The sequence below is a fragment of the Scyliorhinus canicula genome, chromosome 7, assembly GCF_902713615.1.
Source record: "Scyliorhinus canicula chromosome 7, sScyCan1.1, whole genome shotgun sequence".
In the NCBI taxonomy this organism is placed as follows: Eukaryota; Metazoa; Chordata; class Chondrichthyes; order Carcharhiniformes; family Scyliorhinidae; genus Scyliorhinus; species Scyliorhinus canicula.
In genome coordinates this window covers 146737734-146756320 of record NC_052152.1, presented here as the reverse complement: position 1 = coordinate 146756320, position 18587 = coordinate 146737734, and the positions used below count along the sequence as shown (strand labels likewise).

Below are 18587 nucleotides of genomic sequence, written 5' to 3'. Positions count from 1 at the left end.
TTCTTGGCAGGGGAGCAGAATATTCTGCAAGTGATATATTTGAGCTAAGATTGAGAAACATTACAGAATCAATTATTGAAGACCTGCTCAAATGTTCTATCGCAGAAAAGCTTCAGAGGAACACGAATCTGGATGCAAAGTGTATTTGGTAAGACTGCTATTCTGGGGGATCGAGTGCAAGGAACAAAATAAGATGTGAGAAACTCAACCTCAGTTAATCGTACTCTTGCTTCAAAGTCCAACGGTTATGACTTCAAGCCTAGCTGTTAAGCCACCCTAGGCAAGTGTGTGGTCAATTGTAGCCTCATATGCCCCAGAGTCACAACACAAGTATAAATATGAAAGTAAACATAGCTGCTTAATGCCTTGCTAATACCTGACTCCCCTTTAACCACCCTCGACCCACATACAACTCAGACAAACACAGGAGGGGAGGGGGGGGAACAGAAGGTGGAAAAATAATAAGGGTTAAGGTGGAAAGGGAAGAGTCCTTGATTCAGCTGATGAGTCCTTTAGTACACTTCCTTCACAGTACGAATGTAGTTTAAAGTATCTGGAATACAGCATGAAATTATTTTCTTTGCAGCTCAGCAGTATATCTAACTCACAACCTTTCCAGGAGAGGCCTATGGCTTCACATCAGCCTGTTCTTAGAGAGAGTGATCAGATTCTGGTCTCCACTTCACAGTAGCCTCTTTTTTGCATAGACAGTGTTAGCCGATTTGGGTCTCTGTTGCACATCAGCCTTTTTTAGAGAGAGAGCTCTTACACTGAATTTCTAGAGAAAATTCATCTGATCATTGAGAGAGGGAGACAGAACTCCTCCATCCAAGCTTCAGAACAGAAGTAAAATTAGAAACCAAGCCTTGCAACTCTGAGAAACATGTCAGTGAAACCAGAACCAATCACCACTGGCATCGGGCATGGCACACACGAGATAATTCATTGACCACCAGGCAAGTCCATCAATCTGAGTCATCACTGATGTCAGTCTAAAATACCACAGCATCTGGAATCTGCTCTTTTCAATTAAAGGCTGCGTGCAGGCTGCTTGTTTGCCTGAAAGATACAGACAGGCTGTATTAAAGTCACAGGTCCATTACCACCCATGGAATAAAAGGGTAATATTAAAAGTAAGAGGGGAAATAGGGAATACACAGGAAACAACAGGAAGGACACTTACACAGCCCAGAGACTCAAGCACAAATGCCTAGGATAACATGCCAGAGTGCCCAACATTTCTTTCATGCCATCTTTTGGGTGAGACGTTAAACAGAGAACTGTCTAGTCTTTCAGCAGGATATATAGATCCCTTGGCATTATTTTGAAGCAAATGGGAGTTCATAGAATCATACAATTTACAGTGCAAAAGGAGGGCATTCGGCCCATCGAGTCTGCACCGGCTCTTGGAAAGAGCACCCCACTGAAGCCCACACCTCAACCCTACCCCTTAACCCAGTAACCCCACCGAACTTTTTGGACACTAAGGACAATTTACCATGGCTACTCCACCTAACCTGCATGTGTGGGAGGAAACCGGAGCACCCGGAGGAAACCCATGCAGACACGGGAGAATGTGCAGACTCTGCACACTGTGGCCCAAGCTGGGAATCGAACCTGGGACCTGGAGCTGTGAAGCAACTGTGCTAACCACTGTACTACCGTTCTGCCAATAGTAGCAATCAATGGCACACAAACAGATTACATTGTCAGTATCACTACTGTTTGCGGACGCTTGCTGTACACAAATTGGCTGCTATGTTTGCCACAACCACAATTCAACAATGACTACAAATCAACGATGACTACAATTCAACAATGACTACAATTCAACAATGACTACAATTCAACAATGACTACAATTCAACAATGACTACAATTCTACATTTCAAAGGTATGCCATTGGCTGCAGAGTGCTTTGGGACATCCTGAACTTTCCTACAGCAAACCACAGGCAGTAACTTGGCCCAAGTTAAAAACCAACCAGAAAAATAAAAGGTTGAAGAAAGGTTTAATGGAACTAGACAGGTTGAAAATAAAAGAAAAAAATCCACCAAAGACACTTGGAACAGATATGAAACAAAACAGCAAACTAACACAGTGTCATCCTTACATCTATTTATTAACAAGTGGTTCTCAGTGTGGTCTGTGGACCACGAGTAGGTGACAACGGTCCTAAAGATGGTTTGTATACTGGTCAGAAATGCAAGCCACTGACCCACAATGCTACATAGAGTCCATTATTATCATAGAATTTACAGTGCAGAAGGAGGCCATTCGGCCCATCGAGTCTGCACCGGCTCCTGGAAAGAGCACCCTACCAAAGGTCAACACCTCCACCCTATCCCCATAACCCAGTAACCCCACCCAACACTAAGGGAAATTTTGGACACTAAGGGCAATTTATCATGGCCTATCCACCTAACCTGCACATCTTTGGACTGTGGGAGGAAACCGCAGCACCCGGAGGAAACCCACGCACACACGGGGAGGATGTGCAGACTCCGCACAGACAGTGACCCAAGCCGGAATCGAACCTGGGACCCTGGAGCTGTGAAGCAATTGTGCTATCCACAATGCTACCGTGAGGCCATGCGAGACAACAAGTCAATGGCCTCATCCCCAACACTCATATGACACCACACAACCAGACTGGCTCCACTTGTACAGAGCAAAGTTTTTATAAATGCAAGTGACAACTATATAGTTTTATGAACAAGATTTATGTTACTATTGATTTTGTTTGATTAATATACATGCAAGGATTAGGTTCTCAGAAGATGATTGTGGAACACATATTCCAGAATTTCAAATAAATGTGATTTGATTTATTGTCACATGTACTGAGGTACTGTGAAAAGTATTTTTCTGCAGCCAAGGGAACGTACACAGTACATACATAGTAGACAAAAAGAATAATCAACAGAGTACATTGACAAATGGTACATTGAAAAATAGTGATTGGTTACAGTGCGGAACAAGGGGCCAAACAAAGCAAAAACATGAGCAAGAGCAGCATAGAGCTTTGTGAATAGTGTTCCTTACAGGGAACAGATCAGTCCGAGGGAGAGTCATTGAAGAGTCTATTAGCAGTGGGGAAGAGTCTATTAGCTGTGGGGAAGAAGCCTGGGTGGAGGAGTCTCTGACAATGTTGTTTGCCTTCCTGAGTGGGAGGTGTAGACAGAATCAATGGGAGGGTAGCAAGCTTGTATTGCGGTGGGCTGAGTTCACCACACTCTGCAGTTTCTTGCGATCTTGGGCTGAGCAATTGCCATACCAAGCTGTGATAGGATGCTCTCTATGGCACATCTGTAGAAGTTTGTGAGAGTCGATGCAGACATGCTGAACTTCTTTAATTTCCATAGAAAGTAGAGACGTTCTTGGGATTTCTTGACTGTTGCATCAACGCGAGTGGACCAGGACAGACGGTTAGTGATGGCGACCTCCTGTAGTAATAATTTATATTTGCTCTGGTAAACTTTAGGGTAAGTTATAGTTTTAAGTGTGTTTAATTTAATGCCTGGAAGGATAAAACCTATAGTTAGGTTTCTGCTGGACAAAATGTATGTGTGGGGGTTGGGTAAGTTCCAACTGTGTTTCTACTGTGTTTAAGAGAGGCCTATGACAAGAAGAATAAATAAACCAGCAGTGGTTGCTTAGGAACTGGGGCCTTGTAAAGTAGAGAAGCTCTTAAGTTTTAGTTTAGCTAATTTGATTGCAGTTGGAGATAAGTAGTGAGACAGAAGGCAGCTCTCTCAGCTCTGCTAGAAGCTGTTGGCTTAGAAGGCAAGAGAAGGAAACTCCCTCTCAGCTTGGCTGGAAGAAAAGCTATATTAAGAAAACAAGTGCATGAATCTGAAGATTAGCTAGTTAAGGAAAGTAGAGAAATGAAGAGGCATTTACAAGAAGTCTGAGGTTAAAGGTACCAGAACTGGTACCAGAAGGGCTGTTTAGCACAGGGTTAAATCGCTGGCTTTGAAAGCAGACCAAGGCAGGCCAGCAGCACGGTTCGATTCCCGTATTAGCCTCCCCGAACAGGCGCTGGAATGTGGCGACTAGGGGCTTTTCACAGTAACTTCATTTGAAGCCTACTTGTGACAATAAGCGATTTTCATTTTTCATTTCAGAGCAATGTTCAGTAAAGACAGACAAAGCTGAGAAAAAGGCTGAGGGCCAGAAGGGTAATTGAAGTGATTTTCAGGTTGAGATTTTACTATAGTCTGTGGAATCAGAGTTGAAATAACTATTGAAATCGGTGGCTGAATCTCAGTTGTGTAAACGCTGTTAAAGCAAAGGAAATGAAATGAAAAATGAAAATCGCTTATTGTCACAAGTAGGCCTCAATTAAGTTACTGTGAAAAGCCCCTAGTCGCCACATTCCGGCGCCTGTCTGGGGAGGCTGGTATGGGAATGCAAAAGGGGGTGACGTAAAATCCTGGGCTGGATTCGCTGTTAAAAATGGAGTAGAAGTTTGATTTCAAAGTGTCATTTGGACTGGATTTGGGAATGCAAACTGCTATGGGGAAACATACTTATTAAGACTATGGACTTGGGTGAGAGTGAAGATTGGAAACTCCCACACAACAATCATCTGGGGAGATTCTTAGGAGACGTTCACAGATATTCACTTGGGTTCAGATTGGATATTGTGTTTGCCCTCAGCCGTCTGATGTGCTTAAAAGAGGCTTTTCGTTAATGAGACTATTATAGATTAAGATGTGCTTTGTCATCCATGTTAATCACAAACCCTGCAATTAATTGTTAATTGATTGGGATTGGGGGGGAGAATTAAGGCATATTGCATCCATTATCCAATTTTTTTTCTTGTTGTTACAACTAATTGGGGAGGCAGTGGCATAGCGTTATTATCGCTGGACTAGTAAACCAGAGGCCCAGAGTTATGCTCTGGGGACTTAGGTTCGAATCCCGCCATGGCAGGTGGTGAAGTTTGAATACAATAAAATCTGGAATTAAAAGCCTAAAAAGGTGACCATGAAAGCATTGTCAATTGTCACAAAAACCCATCTGGTTCACTAATGTTCTTTAAGTAAGACAACCTGTCATCCTTACCTGTTCTGGCCTACATGTGACTCCAGGACCACAGCAATGTGGTCTTATGACTCTTAAAAATGACCTCAGGGATGGGCAATAAATGCCGGCCTAGCCAGCAACTTTCACATCCCATGAACGAATACAAAAAACAAATTAGCGGCCCTGTCACTCTGTACCTCCACATTTTAGACAGAAAAGTATATATTACAGTCTTGTTATGACACCCTGGGCTGGTGCGTGGTCAATTCCAGCCCCATTTGACTCAGAGTTGCAACACAATTGAATTACCAAAAATTCTTAGAAAAATACCCAAAGTCTTTGACCCTTGGCTGCCCATTAATCACAGTCATCAGGTTTGCAAATTTAAAACACAATTACTTTTTATTTATAAAAAGAACTATAATGAAATATGCCGCAAATGCAACTAATTAACTATTTTCTAATTCCTAAACCCCTACTTTATTTGTACACACAAACACACAACCACACACACAGTAAAAGATCAGAGTCTTTGTTTCAGATGGTTGTTTCTAGCACACTGTCCTTTAAGTCAAGTTTTCAGGTCGGGATTTGTGCTTTCCAGTCTGTAATGGTTTTCCCTGTAGATCCATTCAGGTCTCTCCTGTTTCAGAAATATAGCCACTCGGCATTTCTGAAGAAAACACAAGGGAGAGAGAGCAGGTCCTTTTCTGTGTCCAGGTCTCAACTCTCCTTTCCTTAGGTTTCTGGCAAACATCCCACTCAGGCAGAATCTAATCACCACCTGTTACTAGGCAGAATATATCCTTTTGGCCAATTCATTGCCCACCAGCCAACCTATCAAACCGAGTACCATCCCATCTCTCGCGTGCCGAAAAGCCTGAATTTTTCGATCCAAAGCTAGCAAACTGTTCGCTGTTATAACTTCTGAGTTCCTCATTCTCTTTGCTGCTTAACTTAAAGATTAAGATTAAGCATCCATGGATCAAAATTGATAATAGAAAAAGGGGAAGTAAGGGAATTGTTAGGAAGGACCCTTGCAGTCTTTTGAGGAAGGTTCCATTCTAGGATCCTCCCGTCCACTTTTAGTAACCAAAAAGCAATCTTTCTAATGTTTCGATAAATTGCTATTAATTTTGAGGAGTGTTTTTGAGGTGGCAAATGAAAGCAAGTGGGCTAGGACTGATAGATCCTCCGGATATGAAAACGTTGAGAACCAGAAAACAATGAGAGCATATCGCAGAAGGAAGCAACTCAAATGCGGAAAATTAAGGTGGTCAAGATCTTTACACTGAAAGGAGAAACAGCTCTCACAATGCATACATAGGATTTTATTTGTATTACCAATCTGGTAAAGAAAAAACCAGGTGAAACTATTATTCCAGGTTGCAAAAGACTAGAGTGTAAATTAATGCCTCATATTTGCAAGTTGCATGAAAAATATGAAAATTCAATCATTTCTACATCGCATGCTACAGTAACAAAGGAAAATGATCAGAATTTGTAATTTTACTGGAGAGAATTACAAAATTATTACTTGAGGGAAGAAAAGGGTAAATTAATTTTTAGACATGTTACCTCATCATTTTCCATTAACTCAAGGATTTTCTTCTTGCCCACTTCTTCTTCTTCATCATTAACCACGGTTCCACTCTCTTCATAGTAACTTCTTCTGGCTGAACCATACTTATGCGGCACTTTTAAATCCTCATCATCTTCATCCATACCACGGAGACGTTTTGCACCCCTGTCAGGCTTTAAAATGCACGTAATTACCAACAGACCTTTTTACCCTGTGCCAAAGACAGCTACAGCTTTTGCTATTATTTATGATCTTAAAGACTTGACAGGTTTAGTCTGCCAAAGAAGTACTGTCCCACAACAGGCAATACTGCAATTACAAGAAAAACACAAATGATAGCCCATGCATAAATGTCTCATCCATTGAATTAGGCAATAATTCAGGTTTGTCAGGAGCATACGTGACACAACCCCTGATGATTAAACACCGAAGCTATATGCCAGGAAGTTTAATCAAAACACAAGACCACATATCAACTACATTCTAACAAAAAAAAGGTCCTCCTTATTGAGGCTTTAGCCATCTGTGTAGTTTTACTATCAGACATCAGGGTTTCTGGATTCATGAGCTACAACATGACAATATTGCTGCAGTTTTACAAAAAAACAAGTCTCAACATCTTCAAACAAATAACAGATGGAAAATGTACTACTTTTTAGTTAAACATTTCTTGGGATTATGGGTGTCACTGGAAAGGCCAGAATTCATTGCCCATGTCTAGTTGCCACGAGAAGGTGATGCCTGGCCTTCCTCTTGAACATCAAGTGTCCATATGGTTATTTTTTGTGATTTAAGTTTTTAAAAATGTACTTATTGGTTTCATTTAGGTTGATACAAATGAGTAGTTTGCCAGGTCATTTCAGAGGGCAGTTAAGATGTAGGCAAAACTAGTTAAGGACTTTGGTAACCAGGTGGATTCTTGCAATAACCAAGTACCTGCATGATTTTTACTGATACCAACTTTGTACATCCACCTTTTTGAACTCAATTCAAATTGTCAAATTACCTTGGAGCTACTTCAACTTGTGCTCTAAATTATTTGTCCAGGCCTCTGGATTACCAGCTTAGTTACACAAACACAATGCAACTGAACCTGTTAAAACACAAATTACTGACAGATGTGACTTTAGATCCACATTAACTGCCCAGAGAAATGGTCTAATAAAGCACTGCAATGCATCTAACAGCGATACAAAAGTACAATAATAAAATCAGACAAACCACTACACAGCTAGGCATCGAATTTGGATTTGTCGAAGGCGCATCCCATGAAGAATCCAACAAACAAGAGATAACCAGATTGAGCCCCCACCATCAACACCCATACACTGTGATGGAAGATCAGGTCAGAGACTGTATATTCTGCAGCAGGTGATTCACCTCCTGATTCCCCAAATTCTTTCCAACATTTACAAGGGTTGAGATGGAACACTCTCCACTTGTCTTGATACGTGTAGCTTCAAAATCACTCAAGAAACACCCCGTTGTCCAGGACAAAGCAGCCTATTTGACTGGCACTCCATCATGCATTGCCTTAAACATTCACTCCTTCCACAACCAGTGCACCATCTAAAAGGCATAATCAGCAACTCACCTAGCCTTCTGCAACAGCACCTTCCAAACAGGTGGCCTCCTATCACAAGAATAATAAAGATCGTAGGGACACAGGAACACCATAACCTGCAAGTTTCCCTCCAAGTGGGCCACAAATCTGACTTGAAAACAGTCATTTCTTATCATCGTTGGGCGAATTCCTGGAACTCCTTCTCTAACAGGAATTTGAGGACACCTTTGAGGACTGCAGCAGTTCAATAAAGTGGCTGATCACCTTTTCAAGGGATAGCCATTAAATTATGGCCTTGCCAGTGGTGCCCACTTAGAATGATTTTTAAAAAAATTTCCACAACAAGAATTGTGATCGCTTGTATTTAAAAGAACATGTTTTTCAGCAATTTTAAATCTCTGTTGCTAACCCAAGGTGTCACAATCCAGATTGTGAACTTACCCCAAGCAGAACTCTTCCTACAATTGTATTCCACCTTAACAGCAAATGTATTTACAGATCGTTAATTAGCTTGTCACATTAAACTGAACAAAACCAGAAAATTTACAGTCGAAAATAATACATTTCCTAACTGCCTGAAATTACATCTTCAAAGTGTACTTTACATGGATATTAAGACTGGCTCAGTTAGGTCTTTCAGATACAATTTTAGTTAAATATCACAGTGAATTTTTAAAACACAAACTTAATTTTTATTCAACAATTTTCCAAGCTCACTCTCACACCAAGGGTGGCATTCAATGCATCATTCTATTTAAATTATCCTTATCTGCAATGATAGATCAATGTCTTGATATATAATCCATTAAGTTAAAAAAACTTTTAGAATTAGATCAGAAATTCACATTTTTGCCAATTTCAATACCAGTGATGGATAGAAGATTCTGCCTCAAGGAATGTAACATTCAACTTTTGAAAACCAATCAATGCTACGCAAACAGCTACATCCATCCAATAATAAGTTAGAATTTCAGATTTTGAAGGGGCTGTTTCATTTTGCTCAACCATTGTTGCATGCATACTTGCTTCCCAGGAATCCAACATTTGAGCCATTTCAATTCAGTAATATTTTTCTAAACAGGCAAAGCAGTCCAATTTTATATGATACAACTGTATCTTTATTTATGCATACAAATTATGCAATATTCCCAGTGCTTTCTTTCAGAATATGGGGTAGCAATAGGTTTTAGGAAACATCACTGCCTTCTTACCATTTTACTCCATCTTCTCTCAAAGACATCAACTCTTTCCTGAATACAAATCCATGTAAATTATACATTTTCCCAGAGCTGTGTCCAAGTGCATCTCATCACAGACGCTGCATCAGCTGACTGCTTAGTTATATCATCAAACTGAGAATGGATGCATGCTAGTGTTTGCAGTGTTGAATGATAAACTGGTTAAAATGGCCATCATCGGATTCAAACCTGCATTGTTTTGATATGCATGACAGTATACATAATCAGGATTTTTTTTTCCCTTTAGGAAAAATTAGCATGCTTCCTTTACTATCAAATTACAGACTCAAGAGTAACCCGGGATCTTTATTTTCAAATCAGGCTAAGCCAGCAAAAGGTTAAAGATTTTGCTCCATCAGGATTATAACTTAAATGCAATAATTTGCAAAACAAAATGTGATCACCATGCTCAGATTTAACACAACTATACCTCAGATATAATACAACTACACCTCACAGAAACAGGAGCATGTTACTTTGGGAGGAGGTGGTAGATAAATGTAAATAATAAAGTCACAGCAGAGGAAGTGGAGATTAAGGAGCTGCACATTCAGCACCAGGCCACTACTCACTAGTTCTGTCTCAATACGATTGCACTCCGTATCATGCACATCACTGTCTGAAGTGGGTCACACTGCAAATGTTAGTTAGTGCAAGTTTGGCAGCAAAATGCTAGTTTCTCTATATTATGACTGCAAAAATGGCAATGCCTGAATCTAGACTGGTTACACTTGTGTTTCAGCTTCAAAACACTGTTGTCCTAATACTCTCATTGGATTTCAGCAAAATGCAACAGTTATATACCATGTTCATGTGTACTGTTTCAGCCAACCAATGCAATTTTACATTTTTGTCTTTTTGAGCCAACTGTATGTGGAAAGAGCATGATAATAACATAAGGCAAAAGTGCTGGCAGCCAGTAACATGGAAGAAGGACCAATGTGAACCAATGAACTCAAAGCATGACAAGTCTCTCACAAATTACTGTCAGTGGGGTTATTCTAAAGCAGAATAGTGGGCGTGAAATATTGATAATTTACGACCACTTGAAAAGTTAAAAATATCCAAAAGCTTTTTATTCTAAACAGTGGTTATGGCTACTGACATGACAAAATTGGTGGATAGCACTGGGAGAAACTGGATATCACATATTAAAGAATATCAAAGAAACACTACACAATTAAACATATTGGCTTAAGTTGGGTTTTTCCTCTAACATATTGATATTAAGATACTAAAGAGCTAAGCTGTGGGGTGTATCTTGCTCAAGTCCTATTTGCCTCATCATGGCTGTGGCATTATACCAAATATGCCTAGTGACAACATTCTTCCATGTCTGATTAACGTAATTACATGTTTTCTGTTCACCATATATAATTTACACAGCATCAAACACTTCAAAATGTTACACACACAGTTCTATCACTTGATTGTAGAAATGTACTGTGCTCCAGGACTGTTTCAACAACAATGTGCATTTATATGTTACCTTGTAAAAGAAAGAAATGCCGCAAGGCACTCCACAAGTAAGCATAAGGAAGATGCATACCAAGCAGGAAGAAACACATTAGGACAGCAGTTCAACAGAATAGGACTTAGACAGCTGAAAGTTTTGGTCCCATTGGAAATGCAAAGTGAGGAATGCACAAAAGATTGATGATGTGGAGATGCCGGCATTGGACTGGGGTGGACACAGTAAGTAGTCTTACAACACCAGTTTAAAGTCCAAAAGGTTTGTTTTGAATTACTAGCTTTCAGAGCACAGCTCCTCCAGAGCTGTCCTCCAAAAGCTAGTGATTCAAAACAAACCTGTTGGACTTTAACCTGGTGCTGTAAGACTTCTTACAAAAGATTGATGTCAGAAGATGGAGCCTTTGGGAGAGGATATACTACTGGAGGGGACTTTAGCTATTGGACATGGCAATTTTACTATTGAAAGGATTTATAGGCGAGAGCAAGGATTTTGACTTTAATCTGTTGGAGACACAGAAAACAATGTAGATCAGGGAGGACAACGGTTTGGAGTAAGTGGAAATTGATGCAACATTCATGCTGTGGAATTTTAGACAAGTTGTCCATTTCTGGAGGGGCGAGGATGGCAGCCCTGCCAGAAAAGCAAGAGCTTCCGTGGCAGGCGATCTACGGTAAGCAGGTGATGATACAGAGTTGGAAGTAATCACACAAAATGAACAAAAGGTTAGAAAAATGTTGTTGCAAAAAGGGTAGGTAGAATGTGGTATTTCATAAACAAACTGATATTGAAGCAGAGCTTCTTTATTCTTTCAAAAGGGAATTTTATAGTAGGTTGCAAAAAAATTAATGGCAAGCAACGAGAATTAAATTAGATTTCTTAACGCATGTGGAAAAAGGCACCGACACAAATTTGAGGGGCAAAATCACCAGCTATGATGTTATGGTTCCTGAATGTATCAACTATTTGGTTTCACAGTATTCTTTTATTCTGCCTCATTTTCAAATCCTATTTCAAACTGCTCCCTTTTTAAGCTCCTGTTTCTGATTCCATTTCTTCCACATTGCTTACCCATCCCGGATGCCTCAGCACAAATTTAGAAACTTGCTGACAAGAGAAGAAACCCCTATTGGCAGTCAGTATTTCATAATACAAAGAGTTTATCCCAATACCTTATACCAGAATCCGGTTTGCCTGACGCTCTGTAACGTCAGATCTTGATCTTGCAGACAGTAAACAAGTATAAGTTTCTGAAGTCTGCACGTCATTTTGTTTCTTCACCTGTTTGTCAGGTGTGTTGTTTCATTTTCTCCATTATCCACCAAAAATAACCAAACCAAATATTGCACATTACTCATTTACCAGACGGTATAGATTAATTTTTTAATAATCTTTATTGTCACAAGTAGGCTGACATTCACACTGCAATGAAGTTACTATGAAAAGCCCCTAGTCGCCACATTCCTGCACCTGTTTAGATACACTGAGGGAGAATTTAGAATGTCCAATTCACCAGCAAGCACGTCTTTCAGGGCTTGTGGGAGGAAACCAGAGCACCCGGAGGAAACCCACGCAGTCATGGGGGAGAACGTGCTGACTCAGCACAGACAGTGACACAAGCCGGGAGTCGAACCTGGGACCCTGGCGCTGTAAAGAAACAGCACTATCCACTGTGTTACCGCATAGAATTCCTACATTGCAGGAGGTGGCCATTCAGCCCATCGAGTCTGCACTGACCCTCTGATAGAACGCCCTACCTAAATCCACTCCCCCAACCTAACCCCATAAACGCACCTAACCTATACATCTTTGGACACTAAAGGGCAGTTTGGCATGGCCAATCTCCTTAACCTGCACTTCTTTGGTCTGTGGGAAGAAACAAGAGCACCTGGAGGAAACCCACGTAGACACAGGGAGAAAGTGCAAACTTCACACAGTCACCCAAGGCTACAATTGATGTGTGGAGTTTGCACCTTCTCCCCGTGTCTGCGTGGGTTTCTTCCGGATGCGCCGGTTTCCTCCCACAGTGCAAAGATATGCAGGTTAGGTGGATTGGTCGTGCTAAATTTCCTTGGTGTCCAAAAGGTTAGGTGGGGTTACTGGGTTACAGGAATAGATGGGGACTTGGGCTTAAGTAGGGTGCTCTTTCCAAGGCCAGTGCAGACTCGATGGGATGAATGACCTTCTTCTGCGCTGTAGGGATTACTATTACTATAACCTGGATCTCTGATGCAGTGAGGCAGCAGTGATAACACTGGGTTACCGTTCCACCAAGTACGGTAATCTTGAGCAGAAACATATACTCACTGAACATTATGAACCCTTGGTTCAAGAATTTTGCTTTCTTCAATTATAGTACGTCACATGGAAATGTACATTTAAAGCTGACTTATGGACACTGCTGACAGCTGACTCTGATATATAGCAATTAAATCTTTCGCGCTGCTGCTGTTGCTCACATCATTGTATTTTCTTCACCTTGAATTTGTTGATTTTGTTACAATGATTGATCGACTGATTTGATTTATTTGTCACATATACCAAAGTACAGTGAAAAGTATTTTTCTGTAGCCAAGGGAACGTACACAGTACATACACAGCAGACGTTAAAAGAATAATTGAGTACATTGACAAGTGGTACATTGGCAAATAGTGATTGGTTACAATGTGGAACAAGGGGCCAAATGGTGATGAGATTTTTAAAAAGGGCCTGGTTGAGGGAGCTTAGTGTGATATTTCTTGACAATTAGTTTGAAGCGCACCAAATCTGGGTGCAGAGGAGAGCCAACGTCCCTGGGTGCGGGGGGGGGAGGGGGGGGGGGGGGAGAGCTAACGTCCCCGGGTGCGGGGGGGGGGGGGGGGGGGGGGAGAGCTAACGTCCCCAGGTGCCGGGGGGGGGGGGGGGGGAGCTATCGTCCCCGGGAGCGGGGGGGGGAAAGAGCTAACGTCCCCGGGTGCGGGGGGGAGCTAACGTCCCCGGGTGCAGGGGGGGGGTGCTAACGTCCCCGGGTGCGGGGGGAGAGCTAACGTCCCCGGGTGCGGGGGGGGGAGCTAACGTCCCCGGGTGCGGGGGGGGAGCTAACGTCCCCGGGTGCGGGGGAGGAGAGCTAACGTCCTCGGGTGCGGGGGGGGACAGCTAACGTCCCCGGGTGCGGGGGGGGGGGGGGGAGAGCTAACGTCCCCAGGTGCCGGGGGGGGGGGGGGGGGGAGCTATCGTCCCCGGGAGCGGGGGGGGGGAAAGAGCTAACGTCCCCGGGTGCGGGGGGGAGCTAACGTCCCCGGGTGCAGGGGGGGGGGGGGGGGGGGGTGCTAACGTCCCCGGGTGCGGGGGGAGAGCTAACGTCCCCGGGTGCGGGGGGGGAGCTAACGTCCCCGGGTGCGGGGGAGGAGAGCTAATGTCCCCGGGTGCGGGGGGGGACAGCTAACGTCCCCGGGTGCGGGGGGGGACAGCTAACGTCCCCGGGTACGGGGGGGGACAGCTAACGTCCCCGGGTGCGGGGGGGGACAGCTAACGTCCCCGGGTGCGGGGGGGGACAGCTAACGTCCCCGGGTGCGGGGGGGGACAGCTAACGTCCCCGGGTGCGGGGGGGGGACAGCTAACGTCCCCGGGTGCGGGGGGGGACAGCTAACGTCCCCGGGTGCGGGGGGGGACAGCTAACGTCCCCGGGTGCGGGGGGGGACAGCTAACGTCCCCGGGTGCGGGGGGGGGGACAGCTAACGTCCCCGGGTGCGGGGGGGGACAGCTAACGTCCCCGGGTGCGGGGGGGGGACAGCTAACGTCCCCAGGTGCGGGGGGGGACAGCTAACGTCCCCGGGTGCGGGGGGGGGACAGCTAACGTCCCCGGGTGCGGGGGGGGGGACAGCTAACGTCCCCGGGTGCGGGGGGGGGGGACAGCTAACGTCCCCGGGTGCGGGGGGGGACAGCTAACGTCCCCGGGTGCGGGGGGGGGCAGCTAACGTCCCCGGGTGCGGGGGGGGACAGCTAACGTCCCCGGGTGCGGGGGGGGGGACAGCTAACGTCCCCGGGTGCGGGGGGGGGGACAGCTAACGTCCCCGGGTGCGGGGGGAGAGTTACTATCCCCGGGTGCAGAGGAGAGTTAACAGCCCAGGGTGCAGAGGAGAGTTAACAGCTCAGGGTGCAGAGGAGAGTTAACAGTGGGCAGCATAATCAAAGACCCCTCCCACCCGGCTTACTCACTCTTCAAACTTCTTACATCGGGCAGGAGATACAGAAGTCTGAGAACATGCATAAACAGACTCAAAAACACTTCTTCCCCGCTGTTACCAGACTCCTAAATGACTCTCTTATGGACTGACCTCATTAACACTACACTCCTGTATGCTTCATCCGATGCCAGTGCTTACGTAGTTACATTGTGTACCTTGTGTTGCCCTATTATGTATTTTCTTTTATTCCCTTTTCTTCCCGTGTACGAAATGATCTGTTGAGTTGCTTGCAGAAAAATACTTTTCACTGTACCTCAGTACACGTGACAATAAACAAATCCAATCCAGGGTGCAGAGGAGAGTTAACTGCCCAGGGTGCAGAAGAGAATTAACAGCCCAGGGTGCAGAGGAGAGTAAACACATGTTGAGCAGGAGGGGAGTTAGAGAGGGTGACGAGGACAGAATTCCACAGTGCAGGAACAATGCAGTTGGGAAAATTTTCTACCACTGCTGGAGAAAAATTTTAAAATGCGCAAGACCTTCTTCAAAAGATCAGGGCGCATGGAGTGAACATAGAACTGAACAATCTCCATTTTCATTGAATGCGAGATCATTTACTTAGCCAATTTCTGCCCCAATCCCAATATAACCATCACTCCCATCTTGAACCACTCGTGTTATTGGATCCTTCCCCCTTTTATTATACTACATTATTCAGCTTCGACATTTCAGATAACACGCAAGTGGAAGTTCCAACTGCTTGTGACCTTCTGAGTATCTTCATTGGTCCCCATATCTAACAGGCATCAATGGTATGATGGGCTGAATAGCCTCCCTCCATCTGTGTGGCACCTCATAATTTTAAGTGAATTAAATTATTACTCTGACATCATAGAATCAGAATCTACCGTGCAGAAGGAGGCCATTCAGCACATCGAGTCGGCACCAGCCCTTGGAAAGAGCAGCTTCTCAAACCCACACCTCCACCCTATCCCCGTAACCCCACCCAACCTTTTTGGACACCAAGGGCAATTTAGCATGGCCAATTCACCTGACCTGCACATCTTTGGACTGTGGGAGGAAACCTGAGCACCCGGAGGAAACCCACGCAGACACGGGGAGAACGTGCAGACTCCGCACAGACAGTGACCCAAGCCAGGAATTGAACCAGAGACCCTGGAGCTGTGAAGCAACTGTGATAACCACTGTGCTACCATTTCGCTCACATTTCAAATGGCAAAATAAGATATGGTAAAACTGTTCCAACAAGGTTCAACCGAAATGTAATTGGACAATGTTGTCTGCAGTAAATTCAGTGCATTTTAGGATTCAGTAGCAGGTAGTCAGTTTTCAATCACTTAAATATTCATTGTCAGATTCAGCGTATCAAATTATCACTGACTCGTTCCCACTGTATAGAATTGAAATAGATCAAACCTTACTTTTGATGCAGTCATGTTGCAAGATGAATGTAACCTAGATACAGTACCGGATTTAATAGTTCAAGTAATCAGCTGCATTTCCACTGCAAAAAATGTACTCAAACAGTGATGCCTTCCCTGTCAACATTCAATACCTTGGACACTCAACCATGTTAAAATGCAGCATCTCCTGATACTGAAGGGTCAATAACCAGCGAGCAAAACGTAAAATAGGATTGGAAAAAGAACGAGAGGCAATATGAGGAAATATTTATGTATGCAACTGTTAGATTCAAGATCAAAAGAAATTGAGGAAGGAGTAGCTAATCCGACCCATTAAGCCTGTTCTGCCATTCAATAATTCATGGCTGACTAGATTTTGGCCTCAACTCCCACTATCTTGCCTGCCCCCTTGTCGATCAAAAATCTGTCTAATCAGCATTGAATATATTCAAAGCCTCAGGCAGCAAATTCCCAAGATTATCGACCCGGAGAGAAAAAAATCCTCATCTCACTCTTAAATACGTGACCTTTACCTTTAAAATGTATCCCCAAGTTCTAGATTCCTCCAGGTGGGGAAACATCCTCTCAGTATCTACTGAATCAAGCCCTCTGCATCTTCTCTCCTTAAGCAAGGAGATTAAAACTGCACACACTATGCTAGGTGAAGCTCCACCAACAGCTATAGTAAAACTTACCTATTTTCATACTCCATCCCTCTTGCATTAGAAGTCAATATTCCATTTGTTTTCCTGATTACTTATGGGGATAGTACAGGAAAATGCCACTGAGGGAAATGGCAGAGCAGATTCGAGGGGCCGAAAGGCCTACTCTTGCTCTTAGTTCCTATGTTGCCACCTGTATGCATACATTTTGTGATTCATGTACAGGGAAACCCAGATCCATCTGTACAGCAGCATACCTCCATTTAAATAATATTCTGCTTTTCTTCTTCCTGAAAGGTATTCAGGAAGAATTCGTCATTCAATATGTGGATGGCCTGACTAGAGAGGGGGCAAAACCTGACCTCCTTTTGGTGAATAAGAAAGAGCAGATGACGGAAGTGTTAGTGATGGATCACTTTGGGACCAGTGACCATAATTCCATTAGGTTTAAGATAGCTATGGAGAATGATAGTTCTAGCTCTAAAGTTAAAATTCTAAATTGGGGCAAGGCCAATTGAGGATATTATGTGGGAACTTTCAGATGTTGTTCAGGGCTGCCTGTTTGCAGGCAAGGGGACAGCTGGTAAGTGGATGTCTTTCAAAAAGGTATTAACTAGGGTTTAGGATAAGCACAGTCCTCTTAGAGTGAAGGGTAAGGCTGGTAGAAGTAGGAACCCTGGATGACTTGGGATATTGAGGCCATGGCCAAACGGAAGAAGGAGGTATATGACTTGCATAGGCAGCTGGGGTCAAGTGGATCCCTTGACCAGTATAGGGCTTGACGGAGTAGTGATCAGACAGAAATCAGGAGGGCAAAAAGGCGACATGAGATTGTCTTGGCAGATAAGGCAAAGGAAAATCCAAAGAGCTTTTATAGATATATAAAGGGTAAAAGAGTGACTAGGGAGAGGGAAGGGCCTCTTAAGGATAAACAAGGTAATCTACGTGCCGATCCACAAGGGATGGGAGAGGTCCTAAATGAATATTTCTCATCAGTATTTACTGTTGAGAAAGGCATAAATGCTAGGGAAATTGGAGAAATAAAATGAAGTAAAAGGCTGTAGGGATAAGCCCAGGAACTACAGACTGGTTAGCCTTACTTCTGTAGTGGGTAAATTGTTAGAAGGTATTCTGAGGGACAGGATCTACAGGCATTTAGACAGGCACGGGCTAATTAGGGTAAGTCAGCATGGCTTTGTAAGGGGAAAGTCATGTCTCATGAATTTGATTGAGTTTTTTGAAGAGGTAACCAAGAAGGTAGATGAGAGCATTGCAGTCAACATTGTCTACATGGACTTTACCAAGGCCTTTGGCACGGTACCGAATGGTACGTTGTTGCAAAAGATTAAATCTCACGGCATCCAGGATGAGGTAGCCAATTGGATACAAAATTGGCTTGGCGACCGAAGCCAACAGGTGGTTGTGGAGGGTTGTTTTTCAAACTGGAG

At 43.7% G+C, this 18587-nt stretch overlaps 1 protein-coding gene across 1 annotated transcript in view; it reads right to left on the bottom strand.

The window, feature by feature from the left end:
- ctnnbl1 (catenin, beta like 1) overlaps window positions 1-18587 on the bottom strand; it is a 220712-nt gene that overhangs the window by 182247 nt on the left and 19878 nt on the right. Inside the window, exon 2 of the mRNA XM_038803075.1 lies at window positions 6610-6786. Coding sequence (XP_038659003.1) covers window positions 6610-6786 — 177 coding nt within the window. The remainder of the gene's footprint in view (window positions 1-6609; window positions 6787-18587) is intronic.